We start from the raw sequence: 25,990 nt of genomic DNA, 5'->3' as shown, positions 1-25,990 counted from the left end.
TCTCTGTGCTCCGACCACTCCTCAGCTCACGTATGCCAATGGAGGTGTGGCCACGCCAAGGAGTGTCTGCATCCTCGTGTCTCCAGCACATCTTAAGAGACTTGTGCTTAGTGGCATTTGCAAGCCCTGAATCTGTCATCGTTTTGTAACTGTTTAACTGGTATGTTTGCACAAACCAAGAGCAAACCCACCACCACAACAGCCTGCTTGGGGCTGGAGAGATAGATCAGGGGTTAAGAGTGATTCCTGTTCTCCCAGAGAACCCAAGTATAGTTTCTTGCTCTAACAACAACCTTCAACTCCAACCCCAGGGGACTGGATGACCTCTTCTGGCACATGCTCACACTGATAACATGTAAATAAAATAAAAGTTTAAATGTGTCTTAGGCTTATTTGTTCAATAGCTTCCCTCTACCACTCACACCCCTAGTAGTTCCAGAGAGCATCGCACAAAGTTCTGAGCGCCTGCGTGGTGGTGATGCAGCCTGGCTGTGCCAGTTGCAAGCACAAGCACGCTGGATGATGCTGGATGTGAAGAGTGAAGGGACCACTGCCCTCGGGAATCCCGTGCAGGGCGCCCCACCCCCAAGCCTCCGTGTGCTAAGACAGTCCTCACTGGTGAGATCTAGTCACCACTGTTCCAACAGTGAACTTGCTTGTTCACTTAAGGATCTTTTTATTTGGTTTAGGACAGAAGTATTTAATAAACAGAATGTTCTAGATCTAGAATTAAATGCCTGGCCCAAGTCAAATTCTATCAATAACCACAGCTATGTTTCATTAAAATAGCTTTTGATAAAGCTTTTTTTTTTTGATAAAGCTCTTTTTTTTACTCTGCAGAATTAGTGTGCAGAGAAACCATTTTTGTTCCGTTTCTGAGTTAAAAAGGAAAGTTATTAAGCATGACATAAGGCCATTTCTATCTTTTTTCCATCTGTTTCAAGGATATAAGTCAATTTGTTTCAGCCTTTACACCCTGCACACCTCCCACTTCCGTCTCTCCCGTGGTCTCCCTCTAGAAGTGCTCTGGCAAAAGCAGCTTTTCTGCTCTTCCCAGGCTCTTCTTTCAAGGTTCTCTTTACAGAGAGTGGCTGCTGTCATTGTTTAACCCCTCTGCAGTGCTGGGAGGATGCTGAACCCCGGCTACAGCCCTGGTCCCTTTTCCCGTGCCTCAAACACTTCTCTGTCCCTTTCATGGGGCTCTTCCTTCTGTCACTCTGATGGTGACCTGTTGTCTCTTCATTTTGCTCCTTCCTGCCTCAGGCCTTCAGGGCATACGGCACATCAACAGCCTGCACCTGGATCTCAGGCCACGGCTGCATGCCCACAGACACCAGCATAAAGTTCCAGCATCCACCTCTTGCTTCACCTAAGTATCTGAGCTGGAAACTGGCTGCAGAAATGGCTGGTGTATGCTGTGTGTTCATACACTCTGCTATAGCTTCATCAGCATTTCCTTATTTATTTCCCCAACAAGTCAAAAGGCAGGACAGAGAAGTAGAGTAATGTGCCCAGGTTACACAGCAAGTGTGGAGCTGCATTCCTGACTCTGCTCTACTCAGGCTGCAACTACAATCCAGAGGTAAAATGTCAAGCTCCTTGCCAGGGCGCCTCCCCGCATCTCAACAGGGAGAGAGCAGTAAATGAAAGAGGAGAAACACACACTACTTGTCTGATGTGTTATCTCTACCATTCCCGAGCACTGCTGCCAGGACCAAGGAGGACTGTCCCACTTTAACTTCCATCCGTCCTGAAAAACAGGCTGCGTTGGCTTGGGCAGCTTTCAGCCATCCATTTCCTAAGGTGAAACAACGCTAGCTGAGCCCACTTGCACAGCTGCCTTTTGCACGTTCTCATTCCATCCCAGAGCTTCCGTCAGGGTTCTTGGGTAATCAATAAACCACCTGAAAGGTACACTCCCGGGACGCAGCAACTCTTCCTCAGAGTACTAAACAGAAAAGACTCAGCAGAGGTCCTCAGAGATCTCCCAGGAGCTAATGATGGGGTGAAAATCTTTTCACTGAGTTGGATATTCGGATAAGCAATGGATGGTGATGACGGACGCCTGGGCCTTACTAAAGGTTCGGGCTGGAGAGATAGCTCTATGGTTCTCTTACAGAGAACCGGGCCCAGTCCCCCAGCACCCACATGGTGGTTCATAATCGTAACTCTAGTTCCAGGATCCAACACCTCTCCTGATCTGAAGGCTCCTAAATGCACACACGCACACATAAAATAAAATCAGCAAATATATTTATCTTTAGGAGACAGCGCGAACGCAGCCCCCCACTACCACAAATTATGCAGTCGAGTTCCCCACATTTGGGGAAATCGCAGGGCTCGGCACATTCGGAGTGCAATGGCTAAGCCTTGCCCTGGGAAAACCACCTTCAAGATCATGGTATCTCCCCAGGCAGGTAAGTATATATATTTTTAAAGTACTAAATGGTGGTAGCTGTTAAATCTTGCAAGAAACTGAAGTTCGTCTCTCTCACTCTATGACCAGAACACCAGAATTTGGTTCTCTTCCTTTACATCACTTGTATAAAATAACAATTTTATTATCATTTTCTGTGGATAAACAGCTATCAGAATTGATCTACAGCATCACAGTTTCATTCTGAAAAGCATCTGCAGAGGGCCTTCTAAATTAGGAAATGTTACTCACATCAGCTTCTCCTACCGAAAATACTGTGATGGTTTAGGATCTGTATGTCAGTTGCTTACCTGATCTATACTTGGTAGTGAAAATTTTAAATTAAAGGATCCTTTTATTAAAGAGTATTTGATTTCTTTTTTTTTTCTTTTAGAAAAAAAAAAAACCCACACTAAAATGAAAGCCCCTATATATAGTACCTGATACAGTATCTGTTGTTAAATGAATTCCTGCCTGTGTGAACACCAAGTGTTATTGGCTCGCAGCTGGCCAGTCACTGCTCTGGAGATAATTATGCCAGCAAGGCTGACTGGCTGCTGCTTAGCTCAGGGGAGGAACATGCTCTCCTACATTCTCCTACAGTGTGAGCTTCCTGGGAGTGTGGTTCCTGTCGTCATTGTTTCTGTATTTTTTTTTTTTTTTGCAAATATAGAAGAATGTGCTTTGCAAAAGACAGCCAGCCAATACAGACGAGAGATGAAAAGCTCCACATTCATCTTAGAATGACTCCGAAGCTCAGACCGAGTCACCAAGTCAGTCAGGCACGTGGTGAGGCCATGAGAAACTGCTGGGGACCAGGAACGAGGAACAGAGTGGCAGACTCAATCAGGAGAGCCAGGAGTGGGGCCACAGAGCCCAGGGACACGTGCAGGCAGAGCAATGCCATTCCCTGTGTCCTGCTTCCACCTGCTGGCAAGGAGAGGAACTGCTTGTAGACTGGGTAAAAACTGCAGGCACCACTAGAAAAAAACGGTAATGGTTGAGTTTCGAAGTTAAACACGCCACAAATTCTGGTGTTTATTCTGGGAAGCCTCTGCTGCCTGACAGACCCAAAAGTACTGTCACATTTTTCTGCCTGTTTGTCAGTGACAGGGAGACAGTGTCTGGACCTATCGGCTGGGTGAGATCTCCTGCTGCTTCCCAGCGCTGTGGTTATCGCGCCCCTTTGCTATAACAAGAGTACGTTAGCATCCGCTGACTAGAGTGAGTGCTGCAGCTTCCACAGTCTCAGCTTGGTCCTTGTCTTCTTTTTAAAGTGCCAGGGCTTGAACCAAGGCCTGCGTGCACTAGGCAAACTTTCTACCACTGAGCTGCACCAGTTGCCAGTCTTGGGTTTCCCCCAACTTCATCCTTCCTTTGGTCCTCTCTAGAAAAATGACTGTGGAAACAGAACCACCCATATGCCAGTATGTATGACTTCCTCCTTCAGAAGGACCTGGACATAGAACACATTACTCCTATGTTACTGCAGGAACGGACAACTGTGCATGTCAATCCCTTCTTCTGACAGTTGATTTTTATTTTTTTAAGAATTAGGTGATATTTTAAAAGTAACATTAAGCCAGGCAGTGGTGGTGCACATCTTTAATCCCAGGACTCAGGAGACAGAAGCAGGAGGTTCTCTGTGAGTTCAAAGCCAGCCTGGTCTACAAGAGCTAGTTCCTGGACAGGTTCCAAAGCTACGGAGAAACCCTGTCTTGAAAAACCACACACACAAAAAAAGTAACATTAGTTTGGATCTGTAATGTAGTAGAAAAGTTTGTTACCAAACTTCATTATAAATAAATGAAAAGATTCTTTGAAATTATCTTTTTTTTAAAAAAAACTGTGAGAATAGAAAATGTTGAAAACTACATATAGTCATGAAACTGAGATCAGTCTGACAGTTGTCGCTGGAAGAAGACAGCTTTCATATTGGTTCATATTACAAAATTACAATAATTAAACAGAAAACTCAGGTTAAGAAAAAGGCAACAAGATAGTAGTAGCCTGACTTCTCCTCATTCTGTGTTTCATACAGACTTAATTACAGGCTCTAGACATTTAATATAAACAAATATGAAAAGATTTATGTGCTTTAAGTTTGGTAAGTGGCCCAAGTCAAGGTGGCTTTGACCACAGAGCGGCGGAGCCAGCACTGCTCTTTTAGTGAAAAGCCCTTGGATAGCTCACCAGGCCAGGCCTAGCCAGGGCACGCTGCCTACCTCAGGAGGCCATTCCACACGCATGGATTGCTGCTGGGGCATTCAATTGGCATTTGGCTCACACTGTTCAGAACTGAAATCCTTAGTAATCACTCAGGAGACTAATTCTCCTCCTGTGCACGGCTCACACACTGATGGCTTCTGAATGTGTCGTCTATGTATGAGTACTTAATTGCTGAACTGCTTTCCAATATGGATTCAACTGCTAATAAGTGTTTGTTTTGACATGTGACAATGGCATTGAGGTTTTGTGGTTTTGAAAAACTATTTTCTTTCTTAGTGCTACAGATTGAAACAGCTTTAGTGGTGGCTCTGCTTAGAAACACTGGAGGAGGAAGTAGCATAAAAACATGGGTCGGGAGCTGACAGTCTTGAAGCATGCGGGGAGGTTCATTACATAATTCATCATAGAAAATTTATACAAAAAGTAGCTTTCTTTCTATATTTACCTGAATATTTTTATTGGTTGAGCACTTTATACCTGCCTGCATATAATATACTTTAAACATATTCACCCTAATAAAAAGGTTTTATACATTTAAATATATTTAGTCACAGCCATACCATACTGAACACGACCAATCTCACTTAAAATATATTTAGTGCTGGGCGGTGTTGGTGCACGCCTTTAATCCCAGCACTCGGGAGGCAGAGACAGGCGGATCTCTGTGAGTTCGAGGCCAGCCTGGTCTATAAGAGCTTGTTCCAGGCCAGGCTCCAAAACTTCAGAGAAACCCTGTCTTGAAAAACAAAAAAATAAAAAAAAATTAAAAAACACATATATTTAGCAATTAGCAATTATTAATGTTCCTAGTTCTAGTGGTCAGAAAATATATGGACTCCAAATTAACATACTCAAACTGACAAGCTATTCAAAGACATAATGGGGAAACCATATAGAAGAGTAGACTATGAATATAGTAAGAAAAAAGAGAAGTGACCAGCAACATCAGATCTCCAAGAATTCTCAGCCTAGACTTACGCGTCTTCTTTTACCGCAAGGAGTGCAGAGCATACTGAAAATGGAATACTGATGTGGTGACAAGTCTCAAGCCTGAGTTTGCGACTTGTGAGCACAGCAATCAGAGAGCCAGCAGGTTGCGTCATTTAGCTACCAGCTCCTCTTGCTGCTGCTTCTGCGTGCCAACCCCTGCTATCCCGGCTATGAATAGGAACAATAATGTCAAGTATTTATGTAGCAGGCACTATAAAAACCTTCTGTGAACTTCTCTCAACAACACCGACACAGACCTTACTATACCATCATTTCAGGTAAGATGACTCAGGCTGCCCAGAGGGGGCGCAGCTAAGCATTAAACTGTGCAGGCAGTCACACCGTCCCCTTGGCCTCGCTCTTCAGCACTTGCTCATCTTCAGCACTTGCTTCTTCTTTTCATCCTCGTGTGTCGCTTTTGGTGGACAGGCAGTGACACAATCAGAGGGCTGGTCTGGCACAGTAAGCCTGGACACCACCATCCTCACTGACACTACATGATCAACAGTGGGAAATGAAGGCGGCCACAACGCCTTCCATTTCTAGAGCACATTGAGAAGCTTGGCAAACTGATTTTAGACATTTTGATGGCTTATACTTTAAAAGCCTGCTTTTTAAAGCAGGGAAGAGAGTATCCTAGCCAATAAAAGATAAAAAGCAGCCTATAAAAAGAACCTTCCCAACAAAGATGAAAGACGACTAATTTACCCAACATAGCTCTTTAGATTTAGAAGATCATTCAGGCCAAGGAAAGCACCTCTGAAATGTGTGCTCACGTTAAGTGCTTCTATTCATTATCTCAATTACTTTTCCCTCTGCAGATGAAGAAACCGAGGCGGAAAATGCTGAGTTAATCATCCCCAAGATGAAGTGAGCAGCGTATGTGAGCTGAGCAAGGCGGTCTCATTCCAAGCTGAACTCCAGCCATTTACTAAACCGCCTCTTTCAACCTGAACATGCTGTTTAGCTTTCTCTGCCAGCCTGGTCTGATTCTACTGCCTACAGCAGCAGCACATGATAGGGTTCCGTGAAGGCGAGAGGAGAGGGGAAACCGGAGTGAAGAGGCTTCTGCTTTTGCAAGGACACGCCATAGTGGCAGTCACCAGGCTGAAATTCAGAAGTAGGTTGGAATGGGTCTTTCTTTCCCTTTTGGGGTAGTGGTGGGAAGGTTGCATTAATCTTCAATGTATTTGGTTGGTGATGCCAGCAATGTCCGAGTGAGAAGTGAAGTGGCCATCTGGAACTCAGGGGAAAATGAGTACAGACCTGAGCTGGCTTTCCAGCGCCTGTGGGGACCGTGTAATGTCATGCCAGAGAGCTAAGCTAGCAGTTCCACCTCTGCTCTCAGCACTTTGGAGGCTAGACAGCCTGTGCTAACAGTGAGTTCCAGGCCAGCCTGGGCTTCAGAGTCATCCATTTCCAACAAGCAAGCACACAAGCAGAGAACCTTTGCTGAGGGCCTGGGAAGGAACTGCACTCTGCTAAGCACTCTGGGAGCTGAATTTGAAGGACAAGAGAGACCCTCTAGTAAATCACAGTAATTTAGATAAACAACAAAAATTAAAAGGAGCAGTAGTAGAAAAAAATAGATTAGGAAATAATCCAGTGATTTAAAAAAGTGGCAGGATTTTGTAAAAGTCGAAATGCTACAGAGTGGGCTGGCAAGTGACGTAGGCTTTGGGGGACAACTAGATAGGTGTCAGATGTGATTTTGTGCTCAGGTGCCTATGAGAGACTGGGGCATGCAAGTGTGGTGATTTAAAGATTTCTTATCTATAGTGTATGTGTGCGTGTGTGTGCAAGTTGCTGGTTTCCTTCTACTGTGGGTTCTGTAGACTGGATTCAGGTCAAGCGTAGTGGCAAGCACTTTACTGCCCAGATCATCTTGCTGGTCCCAGTGTGGTGACATGGAACTGGAGATAGGGATCTGAAGGGTAGGAGAGAGAAAAACTGACATCTGAAAATGTACAACTCTTGGAAAGAACTGCGTCGCCTAAGAGGGTACAGATGTGATGTGAACTAGTTACTTTTGCTATGAACAAAGTGGCCAGAAGGAACTCGAGGGAAGAATGGCTTACAGTCGAGAGAATGCAGCCCCTCACAGCCTGGTAGGTGCGGCAGCAGGAACATCAGGTGACTGCATCGAGTCAGCAAGTGAGAGTGGGCAGGAAGCAGGGCTAGCTATAAAATCCCAACATCCATCCTCTAGAGCTTCCCCCAGCAAGGCTCTACCCCCTAAAGATTCCACAACTCTCTAAAAGAGTCCTCACCTGGGGACCAAGTGTCCAAGCACAGGAACACATGGGGACATTCTACACTCAGACCACGTGCGCACAGATACAGAGGACTGTGGCCAAGCGGAGGGAAAAAAACTGAGTAGGAGCTGGATGGGGGAGGGTTCCGGAGCAATGCAGGTGGAAGCTGGCATGTGTACACAGGCTAAAGGAAAGAAACTAGTGGGAGGCACACAGAACAGCAACCTGAGAAAGTCCATCAGTGGTGCAGGCCACTGGAGAGGGGGCCTGAGAAGAGTGCTCAGAGGTGAGGACAGTTGGGGATGGAACTGCTCTGGAAGTCAGTGTGATACCACATGGAGGCCAATCAGCTCAGGCTGGAAACTGTTCCAGCTGGTGACTGACAGCCCAGACTTGGCATTATCTGATCACTGACCCCCACCTGTTCTTGGCAGCCACATCCATCTGCCAACTGCACTGAAAAGGGGCTTAAAAGCTTTCTTCTAAGTGCTGTCCAGGAGTCACCCTGTTCTTACTGGGAGTTCATTCAATGGAGAAACGAGACCTCACAATCAACACCACTCGCAGTCTCTTTAGCGACTGGGATCTACACGAGTGGAGATCTAGAAAACCAATCCTCATTTCTCCTTAGTTTGTCAACAGTGGCTCATCTACCTCTTGCCCCTCTCTGACACGGCTGTGTAGCTTCTTTTTAAGGGGCAGGGAATGGGACCCAGGGCCCATTCTGAGCACGTGCTTGACCACAGAGCCCCTTCCATTACCACATGTGAGTATTTAATTATCTAGGTATTCCTCTTCTCAGGCCTTCAACAGAAGAGACGAAGTTATAAATCACACAGCTTGATATCAAACACTATGCTACATTTTCAACATGTCTTTACAAAGCTTATAAGAGGCACTTAATACTCACTCTGGGTTCGGCCCAGTGAGACAGCACGAGCGTGAGGCCCCACAGACCACACCTCTGTGGCATAGCACACCCATGTTCTTAGCTGATTTTCCTTAGTTCTGAGCACCCTTGCCTTCTTACCCTCTGTGCTATTTTTAAGTTCTGGTAAACAAGGGATTAGAGAACACTGGTCTTTACATGTCCAAATTCCATGGCCTTCAAAGCCCAGCTGCAACACATAAATCATGTGCTTGTCCCTATTTTTATCTTGAAAGGAACTCTCCCTCTCCCATGAATTGCCATGTCAATTTCTCTACTACCCTCTAAGGGATTTATCATCCTCACATTTATATTCTAATTATTTAAGTATGTGGTTTTTCACCCTCACTGTGCTGTTTTCTTTGCCTTTGAACAAGCAAAACAAAACAAATGAAGAATTAGCTCTATGAAGTCTATTTGTACATTTACTATACAATGTTTCTTAGGCTCGATTTCACCTACATTATGGGTCTGCATGATACATCTTTCTCTGAAACAGCGCTTAGAAAAATTGCTTCTGATGATTCCGTTTGTTAAAAGATTCATTTTATTTTTTATCTGTGTGTATGTAAGCCACTGGTGTACAGATGCCCCGAGAGGCCAGAAGAGGGCACCAGATTATCTGAAGCTGAATTTGTGAGCCACTTCATGTGGATGCTGGGAACAGAACTCCAATCCTTTGGAAGAGCAGTAAGGGCTCTTAATCACTTAATCAAGTCCCCAATAATTTGTGTATTATGTTTTCCTTTGTCCTATTTTCCAGAAAGCCCATAGCAAAATACTAGACTGACGTGATGTTCTCTCAAAGATTTTGTCTTTAATAGTCTTCTTTTACTTTCTGTATATTTATTTTTCAAGGCAGGATCTAGCTATGCAGCCCCATGCTAGCCTCCAATGTGTGACAATCCTTCTATTTCAGTTTCCTAAATTCTGAGATTACAGGTATGTGCCAATAAATGTGGCTATTACTTCATTCATTTTACTGCATAATTTTAGGTAAGCAAACACAAGTGAATTTTGAGAGTAGACATATTTGAGAAGGAAGAACCAATTTCAGTAAGTAAATAACACCAATCTAAGTTTTTCCAAACAGGCCCATGTGTACGGTCCCTTGCACAGTTAACTGCACCAAGTTAAGGTTTATGGAACACGAGAACGAAGCTCTAGAGTTTACGTAAAGGTTGTAACCATCATCTTCCATCATCCACCAGCTCTGGACCTTGACAGAATTTCAGCTGACATGAAGCATTCCTGATGTGTAGTTACATACCCTTCTGACTAGGGCAGGGGCCTTTGCTATTTCAAATCAGATTCTCATGTCTTCACTTCCTTTCAGCTAACTACATGCTGTAGGAGGGTAGCGCTCTTGGCACAAGGAGCAGGATTTAATACAGCAGGTATGAGATGTGTTGCAATATGATCTCAGTATCATGGTAAATACTTGGGCTGGGTACTTTTTCCACCACATAGGTGATCCTGCTCTGGAACAATCTTTGTAAATATGTATTGCTCTCATTGTTAATAAAAAGTTGATTGACTGAGAGCTAGGCAGGATTTTCTGGGCAGCAAGAATGCTGGGAAGGAGGCTGGAGTTAGAAGAGTTGCCAGCCAGTCAGAAAGGAAGCAAGACACATAGTAGTGGTAAAAGCCATGAGTTTTGGGGCAGCATATAGATGAACAGAAATGGGTTAAGTTCTAAGAGCTAGTTAGTAATAAGCCTGAGCTATCGGCTGAACATTTATCATTAATGTCTTGTAGTGGTTATTTGGGAAGTGACTGGTGGAACAGAGCTGATCACGGTCCCAACAGAAACCTCTGCCTACATGAAACAGCATGCCACTACTTCTTAATCTGACCAATAGAACATTTGCCTCTTTCAGGTACATGCCCTCAATCTCAAGTACCTCTTGGGTCATAAATGTCCAGAGAATCTGGCTCCCCTGCCATGAGCTGACCCCAGGCCCATCCAAGAGAGACTCGCCTTCTGTTCCTTCTCAGCTTGATTGCTTCTGACCCAGTATTTTGCAGACTGGCACTTCTTTCATATCCAGGCCAACATATTTAGAAGAACTTTTGTTTCTGGAGAATCATTAATTAGACTACAGCTTCACAGAGCTATCAACTGGGTCTGTAAGGGACCAAGTGACCTTGACTCAGATGATGACTACAGAGTATCACAAAGTTCCCACTTCTCATTTATGACTTCCTCTGTCTTGTGCCAGCCCTCGTATACACCCAAGATTCCTCCGTATCTGCTGCATAGCCACTGACAACTAGCTGACTACTGCATATCACTCCACTCTGTGTTTAACTAGGTTTCTATTGGCTAAATAACACTTAGACATAGTGATTTCCCTTACTTAGCAACTGGCATTTTGCTTAAACAAAATCATTTAAAACAAGTCATTTCAAACAGAGCTTAAAATGCACTTCCTACTCAGTTATACTCACTTCTATGTAACTTGTCAATAACATTTGTCAAATCTAGGTCTGCACTGATTAGATATTAGCAGGGAATACTGAATCTTCAGTTACTATTGCTGATGCTATTTTTTCATTTATCCATTTAATAAAAACACTTATTCAGCATCTACTTACAGTGGTATATTATTTGTGTTTCAATAAATAAAGCTTGCCTGAAGATTAGAGGACAAAGCAGTCATACTAGTCAGTCACACAGGCCAGGAAGTGGTGGCACATACCTTTAATCCCAAAACTTGGGAGACAGAGGCTGATGGATCTCTGAGTTCAAGACTGAATCTGTCTAAAAGAGAAACGGAGCTCACACAAAGTTCTGGGATCACACACCTTTAATCCCTAGGGAGGTGAAGACAGGAGCGATATGGCTGGGCAGAGAGAGAAATATAAAAGGGAAGAGACAGGAACTCTATGGAGTGTGGTGTGGAGTCTTCGGTATTTATGGAGACAGGATGTCTTCCATTTCAGTCTGAGGTAGAGGTAAGAGTCAGTGGTTGGCTGCTTTGCTTTTCTGATCTTCACACTGAATCCTAATATTTGTCTCTGGGTTTTTATATCTGTGCTACATCTAGTATGTACCATGCTAAATGTTAGACATATCAATGTGAACAACAAAACACTGGGTTCCTGATCTCAGAAACTATCAACTACTAGGATAAGCAATGCGTGGACTATGGAAGTCCTTACAGGACTCAGAAGGACTGAACTGAGTAGTGGTCAGGGAAGTTCACCCCAAGACTAACAACCTCTCTCATAAACTATCTTAGAGCTCTAGTTACTCTCCGACACCTGTGAGTAAAGTGAGGGCAGAGACGGTTGCAGCCTTGTCTGAAGTTTTTCCCTAAAATTTAGTTCAGTAATACATACCAATCAAAGATCTTATAAATAAATAGATATTTTGAATACTGCAAAACAAATGAGGGGAAAAATTTACAGGATATATAAAGTCCTTATATTCAATATGGAAACAGTACACCAAGACTGGGTATTGCTGGTGGCCATGTCAGAGGAGCAGTGGGTGGCAACTGAAGTTCAAGTGTCAGCCCACCAGGAGGAAACTCCCTGATGGGTGACTCTCGGTTAGAAAGTAAAAGGGGGTCAGTAGATAAAGTTGAGGATGTGTACACATTCTAGCTAAAAAACAAACAAACCATGAACAAGAAAATGGATGAACTTTGGAAGCGTCCCACAACAAAGGATTTTACAACAGTGAAAATGGACGTGGCCACATGAAACCAGCATCACCAGTGAAACTAAATCACAGGGAGTTTAGGGCAACACACATTTGCAGTGTATGTTTAAAGAGGGTGACAAAAGCAAAGTTTGGGGCAGTGGTTATAACTTCTGGGATAACAAAAAGGGACATGGATGAAGAGAGGCAGGAAAGAGGCTTAAAGGCACTAGTGATCTGTTTCTGTACATAAAAGCACATTCTACTCTCTTCTTTGGGACAGGGTCTATGCAGTCCTGGCTGTTCTGAAACTCACAGACACCCCCCTGCTTCTTAAGAGCTGGGATAAATGTGCCACCACACCTGGTTTTCATTCTTTTGAACATATTGCATATGCACTATAATTCTGTATATAATTCTTTTAAATTAAAGATAAACTAAAAGGTGTTAAATTCTAAGGTAATATGGGAAAAGAATGTTCTAGATAAGGATCAGCATGTAACATTCTAGGCTGTGTGATGAAGACATGAACTTTCTAGATGACACCTTGAGTATAGAGAGAGAAGCCCGGGACACTAAGAGGAGGCTAGACCATGTGTGGAGTTTTAAAATCAAAGAGTGACAGATGACCCTTGCTTTTTCTAAAGGCCTCTCTTTTCAAAAGAAAAGCATTGGTGAGGAGCTAAACCCAAGGCTGATCTCATTTCAAATTAGGAGAAAAAGAGAAAGAGTGTGAAGACTTAGCTAGTGGGAAGGTAAGAGAACCAGAGGGAAAGGAGATGGTTAACTGTTGTTTTGTTCTGGAGACAGGTTATTACTATCATACTAGTTGGCCTGTAATTTAGTATGTAGACCAGGATGGCCTCAAAGTCACAGAGGTCCTGTTGCCTCTGCCTAGCCAGTGCTGGGTTTAAAGGTGTGCACCAGCATGCTCACTTTATTATTATAATTAGTTTTGGTTTTTTTTGTTTGTCAAGGCAGGGTTTCTCTGTGAAATGCCTCAGCTCCTGCTTTCAAATTCCTGCCCTGTGTGAGTTCCTGTCCTGACTTCCTTTGATGATGCACTGTGATGTGGAAGCCTGAACTGAATTAACCCTGTCCTCCCCAAGCTGCTTTGGGCATGGCTGTTTGTCACAGCAACAGTGACCCTGACTAAGACCCTTCGGATAGGTAAATGATGGAAGTGAATGAAACAGAAGAGACAGAGCAGGGGCTGGAGAGACGGCTCCACAGATAGGAGCACTTGCTGATCTTCCCAACGACTGGAGTTTGGATCCCAGCACCCACACTGGGCAGCTCACATCTTCCTGTAGCTCTAGCTCTAGGGGATATGACACCCTCTTCTGTCCTCCTTGGGTACACTACCCCAGATGACATATGCCATAGACAGACACACACAGACATGAAATAAATAACATTTTTTTTAAAAAAAAAAAAAAGATAAAAGTCTTAAAGAAGTTGAAAATGATTTGAAGAATTTGTCATCTTGGAGTGGAGAAGGGCTTTCTAGGCATGGGACCAAAGACATGAATCATAAAGGAAAGAGTGCTATGCCTGACTCATTCAAATGTAAAGTTTTATAGATCTAAAGCAAAGATGGAAAATGAAGCAATAATCTCAACTCTTAAAGTAACAAGCAAAACAAACAAATAAAAAAGACCCAAACTGAACTATCTACCAGGGGCTCTCGATAGTCTCAATTCAAAAGCTTCTAATATAAAAAACAGTCAACTCACAGACATAAAAATAATAACTGATGTTCAACAAAGTTTTGTTATGTGACAACGTGCTGGACTGTTGTTAAAAAGGGCTGAGTTTTCCTACCCTAAGACATTCATTCACATCCTGTTCTGGCCTTTTCATTTTCTGCTACTTAGAATGCTCTGGATCATCGCTCAAATGTCACCTTCTGTCTGTGCCTCACCTGCCCATGCACAATTTCATTCCATCAATACGAATATCCCTTTTCTGCTCTAAAAATAGCAAAATGTAGTTTTCTATCTAATATGCAACGTATTTTCTTTGTTTTTCTCCTTATATGAGGTAAATTCCCCCTACGTCAGATTTCTGTCTGCTCTGCTCACTGCTGTGTCTCCAGTTACAGGAGATTATGGGACCTAATGCACTCCCAATGTTTGGTGACTTAAGTCAGCACCTAGTCAGTTGCCTACTTACTGATGAGGAAACAGCCACAGACAGACATTTTAGTCTAAGATCACAGTGCTGGTCAGTGACAGAGCCAGCATACAAACTCAGGCATGCTGGCTCCAGACACCCAAAGTCTAGCCATGCCCTATGCTACACCTTGGCATGTAAATCCTCACGCAATACATTCATTTCCTTGACTCTTCACATCTTTAATAGAGGTGTTTCCTCCCACCGAAGTTCTGCACCATGTCTCAACCAAAAGACTGTAATTAAGTTTGAAAAGGTATGGGACTGAGAGATGACTCAGAGGTTAAGAGTACTGGTTGCTCTTCCAGAGGTCCTGAGTTCAATTCCCAGCAACCACATGGTGGCTCATAGCCATTCATAATAGATCTGGTGCTCTCTTCTGGCCTGCAGACATATGTGCAGGCAGAACACTGTATACAGAATAATAAATAAATCTTTAAAAAAAAAAGTTTGAAAAGGTAACAGGATTTTTTTTTAAACCACAGTTAGCAGTGAAAAGGCACCACAACAAAATCCCCATGAGTAACTTTTTTTTATCTGTTTTTGACAAATAATCTTAGTTTAGCTTTTTGCTATTTGTACCTTCAAATCCTTTTTTTATCAAACAATTTTTTTCCTGGCACTGCTGGCCTAAAATTGTGGAGGTTATCATGTGTTAGACTTAGGGGTGCAATCTCAATTTTGTTTAATTACAATCTGACATGTAAAAAATTATTGAATTCATGAATAACTGTATTTTGATTAATATTTTTTCATATCATCTTTTTACACCAGAAAACAAATTACCTTGTCTGTTTCTATACCACAGTCCTAAATTTGTCAAGTGATGTGGGATTCCTGACTGTGTGCTAGGAATATGTTTTATTACCATTGGTTAATAAAGAAGCTGCTTTGGCCTACAGCAGGGCAGAATATATAGCCAGGCTGGAAGAGATATAGAGTAGGTGGAGTCAGGGAGGCGTCATGCGGCTGCTGAAGGAGAAAGACACCAGAACAGAACCTTACCCAGTAAGCCACAGCCTCGTGGCGATACACAGATTAAATAGAAATGGGTTAATTTAAGATGTAACAGCTAGCTAGGAATACGCTAGAGTCATTGGCCAAGCAGTGTTGGAATTAATATAGTTTCTGTGTGATTATTTGGATCTGGTTGGCCAGGAACTGTGGGCTGAATGGAGCATGAGCATATAGGAGGCTGGAGTTGCCAAGTTAGCACAAAAAAGGTGACAGCCAAAAGCACAACAGCTAAAACAAAAGCTTAAGAGCTATACCCAAGGGCTGGAGAGATGGCTCAGTGGTTAAGAGCATGGCCTGCTCTTCCAAAGGTCCTGAGTTCAATTCCCAGCAACCACATGGTGGCTCACAACCATCTGTAATGAGGTCTGGTGCCCTCTTCTGGCCTGCAGGCATACACACAAACAGAATATTGTATACATAATAAATAAATAAATATTTAAAAAAAAGAGCTATACCCAAAGCGTGACAGCTATGCCAAAAGCGTAACAGTTAGAAAAAGGCACAAAATTAAAAAAAGTGACATTGCAAAGCCTGTGAAGAATACTCCCAGCCAAGACGGCTCTGAAGGGGAGCAAGGGGGAGGAGATCTGACTTATTTACAAGATGACTGGAGTTAGAGATGGTAGGATGACATAAAGTACCTGATGTTTGTGTGATCCCCATTAGGGGCTCCTGCAGACGTGACTCCTGATGTGATTGGTTAATTTTCCTCCCACTTCTTCTGGGATTCATGGGTTTTTGCTTTGTAAGTTGCAGGTTGTAAGGAAATAAACGAGTTCCTGCTTGACTGACTATCTGCTGCGTCTGATTGTCTCTGGACCCCAGGAGCTGCAGGGGCACTTCCCCTCCTCAGCCAGGGCCAGCTGCAGGCTTCGGGTCTCCCTTCTCCCCATTTCTCCCCTTCCCCGTCTGTCTCTCTGTCTTTCTCTGCTCTTCTCCCTTCTCCCCTTTTCCTTTTTCCCCTCCAAAACCCACTAAATGAATATTATTTACTTAATAATAACCTCACTCTGCATGGTGTGCCTATCCATCTGTCTCTCAACACCACAGCTGTGGCTCCTCGTGAGACTGGCTGCCCTGCCGAGGTCTCTCACCCACCACAAAGCTCTGTGCCTAGGACAGAAGTATGTGTTTGATTAACAGCAATTACAATCTACAACCTAATCTTCAGAGTCCTGGCCTGTTTATTCCCAAGAAGCAGAGCTGATACTCCCATCAACCATCCTACCTGCCAAGCAAAGAACACAACTAATATAGCTGCTCTGTCAACAGGAAACCCTCTCTCAGTCAAATAGAAACCTAGCCCAGATATGTCCAAGTTCCAGAGTAAATAGGAAAAAGGGAACAGAAGGCTTCCCATGCTGTTTAGTACCAACTCTCATGGGAGGATACAGAGTTTGAAACATAACAGATTCTCAACTAAGCCACCTAAGCCCAAAGTTAAGAACTACTTCTTTATATAATGACTGCCTTAGCCACTGTTCTATTGCTGAAGAGACACCACAACCAAGGCAAATCTTAAAAAAGGCTTGTTCACAGTTTCCAAAGCTTAGTTCATATGAGCATGGCAGCAGGTAGATGTGATCCTGAGAGCTACCAGAATCCATAAGCAGAGAGAGAGAGACAGAGAGAGAGAGAGAGAGAGACAGAGAGAGAGAGAGAGACAGAGAGAGAGACAGAGAGAGAGAGAGAGACAGACAGACAGACAGAGACAGAGACTAGGCCTGGCATGGGCTTTTGAAACCACAAAGCCTACCTCCAGTGATACAGATCCTCCAACAAGGCCACACCCAGTCTAACAAAGCCACACCTCCTAATCCTTCTCAAATAGTGTCACTCCCTGATAACTAAGCATTCAAATACATGAGCCTATGGGGGCCATTCTTATTCAAACCACCACAGTGAATAACTGCTTTGCATGTCTTCAATAAAAGAGTTGATATATTATATATAAGTTTGATTGCTAACAGTCTCCACCTATCCCCTGCCTCTCCTTTTGAATCAGGGTCTCACTCAGAGACTCAGGATAGCCTTGAACTCACAATCTTCCTGTCTCAGCCTACCACATGCTGAGATAACAGGCATGTACCAGCACACCTATCTAACAAGATAACAATTCATGGTGTTTCACATATTTATTTCTTTCCATGTATAAATGAAGAGTCTGTATAGAATATATAAGCAGTTCTCTACATTTAGAGTGCAGATGTTAAAGTCATAGTGTTGCAGAAAGGACCATGAGGCCAGGCCAGGGAGAGCATGAGGTTAAGAATCTTCCAAATACGGAAGCACACTGATTTTGCCATAGACATTTATAATGATAATGCAACACAATGGTGGATCAACTCTTGCCTTCTGTGCACTCAAAACCATCACTCCCCTTGGTAGACAAGTTCAAGGCCACTCAGGTTAAAAAGAATCTCAGTTGCACTGCAGGATACTCTTGCTGTGACACTAAATATTGTTTATTTTAAAGTCTCAGCTCTTCAGTCAGGCACACATAAGCACTTCTGAATACCCGAGTATAATGGTGTTTCAGAAAAACTGGCTGCTCAAATCAAAGCAGTTATGAAAATGAACAAACCGTGAGTCAAGTTATATTTTTTTCCTCCCTTTCTTTTCATGAAATACCCTTTAAACTCTTTTAGGAATTAAAAATTTTTTTGATACTGGGTCTTGCGATATACTCTGGACTAGCCTTCAATTCTTGATCCTACTGTCCCAGTCTCCAATGCTCAGATTACAGAAAAGTGTGACTATGACTGATTTTCTTTATTTATTTTGGGTTTTTCAAGATAGGGTTTTTCTGTGTAATAGCTCTGGCTGTCCTAGTACTCGCTTTGTAGACCAAGTTGGCCATGAACTCACAGAGATTCACCTGCCTCTGCCTTCCAAGGGCTGTGCCACCACTACCTGGCTATCACCTATCTATCTATCCATCTACCTATCTATCTATCCATCTATCTATCTATCTATCTATCTATCTATCTATCTATCTATCTATCCTATTTTCATATACACTGTTTTTAATGACAAACAGATCAGAATTATTCTGCTTGCCCAATTAGCGCAATGCTCTGGGTTCAGTTCACAACACTCCCAAACAAAACATTCCAGGTTACTTTGACAGAACACTAGCAGGTGTGTAATGTGGCTCATATTTGTCATCTCAGCAACTGGGAGGCTGAAACAAGAGGATCTGAATTCAAGGCTAGCATGGGCTTTAGACAGCAAGATCCTGTCTAGAAAAAAAGAAAAAAACCAGAAAAGTAAAAAAGTGAGACCGTCACTTCAAAGAAAAGTATGAAAACATATATCACTAATAAAATTCCAGCTTTCAGCCGGGCGGTGGTGGCGCACGCCTTTAATCCCAGTACTCCGGAGGCAGAGGCAGGGGGATCTCTGTGAGTTCGAGGCCAGCCTGATCCACAAAACTAGTTCTAGGAAAGGCTACAAAGCTACAGAAAAAAACCTGTCTCCAAAAACCAAAATAAATAAATAAATCTAGCTTTCAAATGAAAACTAGAATCCTGTCTACTACATTAACACCTGAAGAGTTCTAACAAAATGGATAACATTGAGGAATGTGATCATTTGATAGTCTATACAGAATACGTCAACATCAGAACTACGTAACACAGCCATTAATATCCAAATGAACTGTGATTGATGCTACAAAGTCAGGCGGAGTGCACACTCTCCATTTAAAATATAAGGTGCGCCGAGCGGATTTCAATGCAGCAGAGTGAGAAGAACACAGTAGTCCACACTTCCAATTCCACTCCACAACCCACCCTTTAAACACCACCATCTGCCCCACGTTGGTGTGATAAAGAAGACTGCCCATGGGTACCTAAGGAAGTTATTAGAATATTTTCTTTCCAACTACAAATGAGTATGATGTAAGACTTTCCTTCTTAAATCAAAATAGAATAGAGAAATAGATTAAATGTAGAGGTTTATATTAATTTCATTAATTTATATTAATTTCATTAATTAGGAATCAAGCTATTTTGTACTGTTACTTCGGTGCCCACTGACAGATGAATGGAAAAATATGCATGTAATGTAATTATTACTTGATAAATATATTAGTCCTTTAAAACTGCTCCACTTTTCATTTTATATGGTTAACTATGGGTGGATAAAATCGACAAAAACTAAATTAATGTTCCTAGGTTCTCAGCCATTTTTCAAAGGTAAAGGGGGTCCCAATATTAAAAAGTTAGCGAAGAGAACTATCTGTCTTATAATGGAAATTTATTCTCTCTTCTTGCTTTTCTAAGTGAAGATCTTCATTTCCAGGTACAGCTTTCATTTGACAGCTACACCACTTCCAGCCAGGAGACCAGAAATACAACAACAAATTCCGCCCAAAGAATGACCACAGTCATCACGGAACTCTTCAGAATCACTATTGTCCCCTGGGTGCACAGCAGCTGCAAGGACTAAGGAACACAAAGATCCACGCAGATGAGTGGCAAAGCACAATAGAAAACCAGGAAAAGCAGAAATGCTGACGGTTTAACGTAGTTTAGTGCGCCTCTATAAAAATCACCAAGTTCTTTTTTTTTTTTTTTTTTTTTCTGTTGAAGTCTCACTTAGTGTAGGGCAGATTTGACAGTGGAAGAAGTGGAGGCATTGTTTCCGAAAACCGGCATATCCGTGCGAAGAATTTAATTCCCTCACCATTTTGCTACTGGTCTGTAGCAAAGGGGTGTGGTTAGAGCTGCGCTAGGAAGAAAGTCAAAGCAGCAGCCTCGGCTGCCCCAAACGGTATCCAAGCAACAATTCTGGGCCATGTCAATTTGCCAGGGTAAGAGGCCGAATGTTTTATGGTAAGGAAGAAAATAAAAATGAAGTTAGAAAGCAAGGACGGAAACAAGTATCAAAATCACAACGGTCCCGGGTGCATATTAAACGCCCGGAACGCTAACATATACAAGAGGTGCGTATGGAAATGCTTTATTCCCGAGTACCCAGCTGCGGCACTTTCTCACGTCTGCAGTTCGGAAGGGAACGTCGCGCTGTCTCTTGGTATTTATTTTGGGTTAGGTCTGTGAACCACCATTCTCACAGACTGCGGCTGAAGCAATCCCAAACAAAGGGGAAAGGATGGCCTCCTGAGGGAGGCGGGGAGGGAAAGGTGGCCTCAGGTTGCCGTGCCAGGTGTCCCCACGGGGTCCACCAAGCAGGCAGCGGGAAGGGACAGTCCCAGGAGCATCGCCGGGGTACGACAGGGCTGCACCAGGCCCCAAGGCACTGGCGGACAGACGACCCCACCCTGCCCACGGTCAAGGTTAACCCGCCCACCAGAGTACCTGTGGAGGCCTCGCACAGCCGAAAGGCACAGGGTGATCATGGGCACGCCGGGGGGCCGGCAGCAGCGGGCGCGTGGTCCTCCGGTCTGTGGTTGCGGGAGGCGGGCGGTGGAATCTACGGGGCCCGGGAGCCGAGAGTGGGCCTAGCCGCGGAGACCAGAGCTCAAGACGCCGCGGCCAGCCCTGCCAGCGCCCTCCCACGTGCTGCAGCCCCACGCCTGCGCCCGCGGCCCCGCCCCTCGGCCCGCCCCGCATCCGGCTCCGCCCCCGGAGCGGCCCCGCCTCTCGCTCCGCCTCTCTCCCTGTCCCGCCTCCACCCCCACCCACTTCGTGCCCTGCTCCGCCCCAGGGGCGGATCCAGCAAGAACCAGCTCGGAGAGCCTAGCGAGCAGCCGGGTGGGCTGAGGGGGCGGCGGCGGTGTAGGAGCCGGGGAAGTTTGGGAGACCAGTTCTGCCATCCAGAGCGCCGCTCAAGCCCCGAGGACCGCGGGGGCAAGTCGCCCCGCTTCCCGACGACTCCGGACCTGCAGTCGTCGTCTCTTGTCCTTTTGCCTGGTAAGGGGCTTCTGTCTGGAAAGGGTGCGTCTCCTGCAGCCCCAGATGGAGGCCTGCACCGCGCACCCCGTGCAAACCCGGTCTGGGCTGAGGCAAAGCCGGGGTGCAGCGGGGAGAGAACCATGGAGTGGGAGGTGGATGTGATTGGAGATGTAGGAGAGGAAGCTTGGAGGAGGTTGGACAGCTCCCCCAGCCCCCCATTCTGTTTTCCCCTTCTGCCCCCCCCCCTTTTGCCCCCGGGCCTTAGTCGGAACGTGTAATAACCTCTCTGGCCTAGAGACTGGGCTCGGCTTTAAAAGAAGTACAAAGCCAATAAACATCCCAGCGGCCGGTACCACACCCTGGCTGTGAATTAGGGATCCCGGGGAGCAGATTGCTGATGCGATTTAGTGGAAATAAGCCATTAATGCCGCCTGGCCCAGCGCCACTGTTTAGATGCATAGTATTCCATGTGAATGAACGGGGCCAGGAGCTTCCAGCTTGTCCACGAGAGCACAGCTACTGCAGGCAGGGCAGGTCGGTTTGTAGTATCCGTCGGTTTAGACGGTGATTTCTGAGCAGTGTGTTGATTAAATAGGAACGCCGTTTATTAACAATAGCACTCAGTGGTTGAGCAACCTTTCCACAGAGCCCGGTCATCAGCAAGTAACCTACAAAAGTAGTGGAGTGTAAATTATTAATACATTATAAAAAGAAACATCTCTTGGAATAAAGGAAGATGCTCATTGTGTCTCGCCTTCTGAGTCAGCAGTACTAAATCTCCCTCAATTAAAAGTGAGGCCTTTCAAGGATGGTTCTCCCTGGGTCTGCACTCCTATACTTTCTTGTATCTGTATCATAGACATTGTTAAGACAGAGTGAGTTCTAAGCTTTGCTACACTTGTTTTGAAAACATGTCTTTTTACCGAGGCAAGCCTCAACACGGTTTAAAAGTGCTGGGTTTGAATGAGCATGTGGAATACATTACTGTAACAACTTTTGCTTTCTTGACACTTTAAAGAGAGAAGAGATCAAGGTAATGAATATTTTTATTTTTAATGCTTTTAACATAGCATATGACCGTTGATATTTTCTTTGTCTTTTTTCATGAAGGAGGTATTTAAGCTTCTAAAATGTCATCGGTCAAGCCTCTAGTTTATGCAATTATTCGTTTCTTGCGGGAACAAAGTCAGATGGATGCATATACTTCTGATGAACAAGAAAGTTTGGAAGGTAGGTACCAGTTCTTTGTGTTCGTGTTGTAATTATAAAGAAAGATTAAAATAGCCAAGTTTATGATTTTTAATAACAAAATCAGAATATTTTGTTGAGAGACTTAACTAGATGTGTTGTTTCCATTTTCCGAGACTTGTTTTAACTAATAAAAATAGGACTGTTGCTTGTTTACTGAAAAATATTGTCAGAAGCATATTCTAGGAACATTTTTCTTCAGGAGAACTAGGTTAACATTGTTCCCACGTAAAAGATGAGGAAATGAGATCAGATGATTTAAGTAACAGAACAGTTACTATGTAACAAAGCTGAGGTTTAAATCCCAGTTCATAGTTCAAAGATTGTTCCCCCCTCATTTTTCTAATAAGCAGAGGATCTCATTCAGAAGAACACTTGAAAATACCTTAGTCATTGCTATAGCACTGTGAAAGAAATCTAAGTAATTATACCATGTCAGAGCGCTAGCAAATACTACTTTGGGAAATGAAAGGATTTTGCCCCTGTTTTATGTGAGCTTTCAATCTTGGATTCAGCAGCCTGTGAACGTGATCCGGTTTGGAGAAGCACATGTATTTCCTTGATACCATCTTTGTGCTTCATGTTTATGCATTAGGAAATGTAAATTCCGTATAGCTATAAGAAGATAGAATGATGCAGACCGATGGCCTGGTGAAAGTTCAGTAAGCCTATGCGGTCCGAGGACTTAATTGGTGCAATGAGAACTCATTGGGGGAAAGCTTAATAAACAGCAGTTTGAATTTCCCGTCTCCGAGCTGCTCTTCCTGGAGAGGGGACTTGCCTATTAATTCTGAGTACTTTCTTTGTAGATTTGCTTTAAATAGGTGCAAATCAAAGTTGGGCATTTGTTCTAACTCGTCTGGTGAGATGAAGTCTTTCCAGGTGTCAGTGAGAGGAGCAGGTGAGGCACAGTGGGAGAACTTAGCAATTAGCCCGTTTAATACTAAGGACTTTGTGTCCTCCCTGACGGTCAGACTGTGTGAAGATGAAGGTAGTTTGGCTGTCAGAGGAAAGTCTTAGCTGTGGTTGCTCCGTGGCAACAGAGGAAGGCAATCATGTAACAAGAGATATATTTTTTCTAATCTAAGGCGGTATGGTGTTTTTATGAAGCAGAAAGAGAATCGAGAGTATTTTAAAAACCAAGATGTTGTGCCCTATTTTTAGAATGGCATTCAGCCAAAAATATGTGCCTTCAGCTGTTTGTTATATATGGAGTCAGAAATGGTGCCAATTGTTTGTGACTGACCCCTATTTTTGACTCTGTGAGTCTAATTTAATTGAGCACGAAGTCATGTGGAGGTGTCTGCCCACCTTCTAGACATTTAGAAACGCCTCGGGAAAGGCTCTGCCGTTCTAGCTCCAGATTTACCACTGTCGTGGAGCTGTGCTTCATCAGCTTTGAGGTTTGTTACCAGATTATGTCATCCCCTCCTCCTAATTGTTGTCATCTCTGACATCTGCTTCACTTTTGATTGTTGCCGTTCCAGCACGCTGTCACCCTTGCAAGCTCTGCTCCCATCTTAGCTCTTTCCGCTCCTGAAAAGCTCCAGGACGATCCTTGCAGTTCTCTCCCACTGGGCTCTTGTGTTTTTCTCCTCCCCCTGATCTCAGCCACTTCACTATACACTAGGTCGGCGTTTCTGAACTGAGGGTCATTTTGCAAAGTCTGGACACATTTTTGAGTGTCACGACCTTTGGGGAGGCTGGTATTCCTGGCATCTCGTGGGAAGAAGCCATCGATGATGCTAAACACTCAACACTGCACAAGCCAGGCCTTGATAACAGGGAAAGATCTGATCTAAAGTGTCGGGTGATGAGATGCAGAGCCCTTTCCTAGACTGAATCATTCCCAAATTGTGTTCCAGCAGCAAGCTCTATCTTAAGCATTTTACTTCCTGGCTTCTTCTGTCTGTTTCTTGCACACTCTCTCTAGTATCCATATCTCAACAGTTCCTTGACCAACCCCTCCAATCTGTTGATCCCATACTTTTCCCTACCTCTTTCTTACTTGTTAACCCTGTGGCAGATCATTATGATATTTTCTTGTATTATTTCTCCTGTCCTGAAAAGCCAAACCTTAATTTTTATTTTCTACCTACTCAGTGTCTATATCCATTTGACTATAAATTAATGGACCAAAATGTACAGTTTTGCTGACTGACTATATTAATTCATGACTGCAAACTTTTAGTGCTGCTGGGTGACCAGGGTATTTATTTGTTCCTCACTCATTCATCTACTTATTCATCCTTTCTATTATCCTAGATAGTCATTCTAATAATCTCATTCATCTTCTGAGATGCCAGACTTCCATTTCAGTCTTTACCCTTAGATGCTTCCTTCACCGTAAACAAACAAACAAACAGAATAAAAGAAATGATAAGAAAACAGCATCTACCAACTTACACACTCCTTATATTCACTCACTGACAAGACCCACAGGCTTTGCCTATCTGCCTGCCTATTACCGTAGGTGGTATTCCTTTCTCAGAGAAATCTCTCTACTGGCACATTTTGTCCCATCCCATCTCACCAGCTAGGATTTTACTGTAGATTCTCTACCCTTTTGTCCTACTTCTTCAAATTTTTATCTGCTGGATCATTTTCATCCAATCATAAATGTACCAATAGTTCCCCTTTCATTATGGAAAAAAAAACGCAGAAAAGAAAATTGAATAGGGCTAGAGAGATGACTCAGTGCTTAAGAACGCTTGCTGTACTTAGAGAGGACCTGGGTTAGCTCCCAGCCTATACTGAGCGGTTCACTTCCACCAGTAGCCCTAGTTTCAGGGAAATCTGAAACCCCCTTCTGGTCCCTTGAGGGCATCCTGTTTACAATAGGTACACACACACACACACACACACACACACACACACACACACACGTGAAAATAAGAGAGTTAGCTCAGCAGTTTAGAGCACTGGAGTTCTTCCAGAGGACCTGAGTTCAATCCCGAGCACCCACACAGCGGCTCACAACTGTCTCTAGCTCTTTTGACCTGTGAAGGCACCATGTGCACATATGGTGCACTGTCAAGTGTACATACAGCCTAAACACCCAAACACAGACAATAAAAAATAATATCCTAACATGGATATTCTTGTCATTGTACCCAGTCCCTCTTATCTGATTTGATTGTCTTCCTTTGTAACAAAACCGTTTGAAATTGTTATCTATACTTACTTTCTCCAATTCTTCTATTTCTTAATTTTAAGAATTTTCTC

At 43.7% G+C, this 25,990-nt stretch overlaps 2 protein-coding genes and 1 non-coding gene across 3 annotated transcripts in view; 1 reads left to right on the top strand and 2 right to left on the bottom strand.

Moving 5' to 3' along the window:
* Nln (neurolysin) overlaps window positions 1-21,202 on the bottom strand; it is an 81,181-nt gene extending 59,979 nt beyond the window's left edge. Inside the window, exon 1 of the mRNA XM_050160442.1 lies at window positions 20,981-21,202. Coding sequence (XP_050016399.1) covers window positions 20,981-21,021 — 41 coding nt within the window. The 5' untranslated portion in view covers window positions 21,022-21,202. The remainder of the gene's footprint in view (window positions 1-20,980) is intronic.
* On the bottom strand, window positions 2,262-2,425 carry LOC126512620 (U1 spliceosomal RNA). Its single transcript, XR_007595105.1, has one exon. It is a non-coding gene; the product is annotated as a U1 spliceosomal RNA (small nuclear RNA).
* Window positions 21,203-21,368: 166 nt separating the features above from the next.
* Sgtb (small glutamine rich tetratricopeptide repeat co-chaperone beta) overlaps window positions 21,369-25,990 on the top strand; it is a 33,998-nt gene continuing 29,376 nt past the window's right edge. Inside the window, exons 1-2 of the mRNA XM_050160452.1 lie at window positions 21,369-21,535; window positions 22,628-22,747. Of these exons, the coding sequence (XP_050016409.1) occupies window positions 22,648-22,747 (100 nt within the window). The 5' untranslated portion in view covers window positions 21,369-21,535; window positions 22,628-22,647. The remainder of the gene's footprint in view (window positions 21,536-22,627; window positions 22,748-25,990) is intronic.

The sequence above is a fragment of the Alexandromys fortis genome, unplaced genomic scaffold, assembly GCF_014885135.2.
Source record: "Alexandromys fortis isolate MF-2015 unplaced genomic scaffold, M_Fortis_MF-2015_v1.1 scaffold_76, whole genome shotgun sequence".
NCBI classification, from domain to species: domain Eukaryota; kingdom Metazoa; phylum Chordata; class Mammalia; order Rodentia; family Cricetidae; genus Alexandromys; species Alexandromys fortis.
Note: the sequence above shows the minus strand (reverse complement) of the source record. Positions and strands in the feature narration are given on the sequence as shown.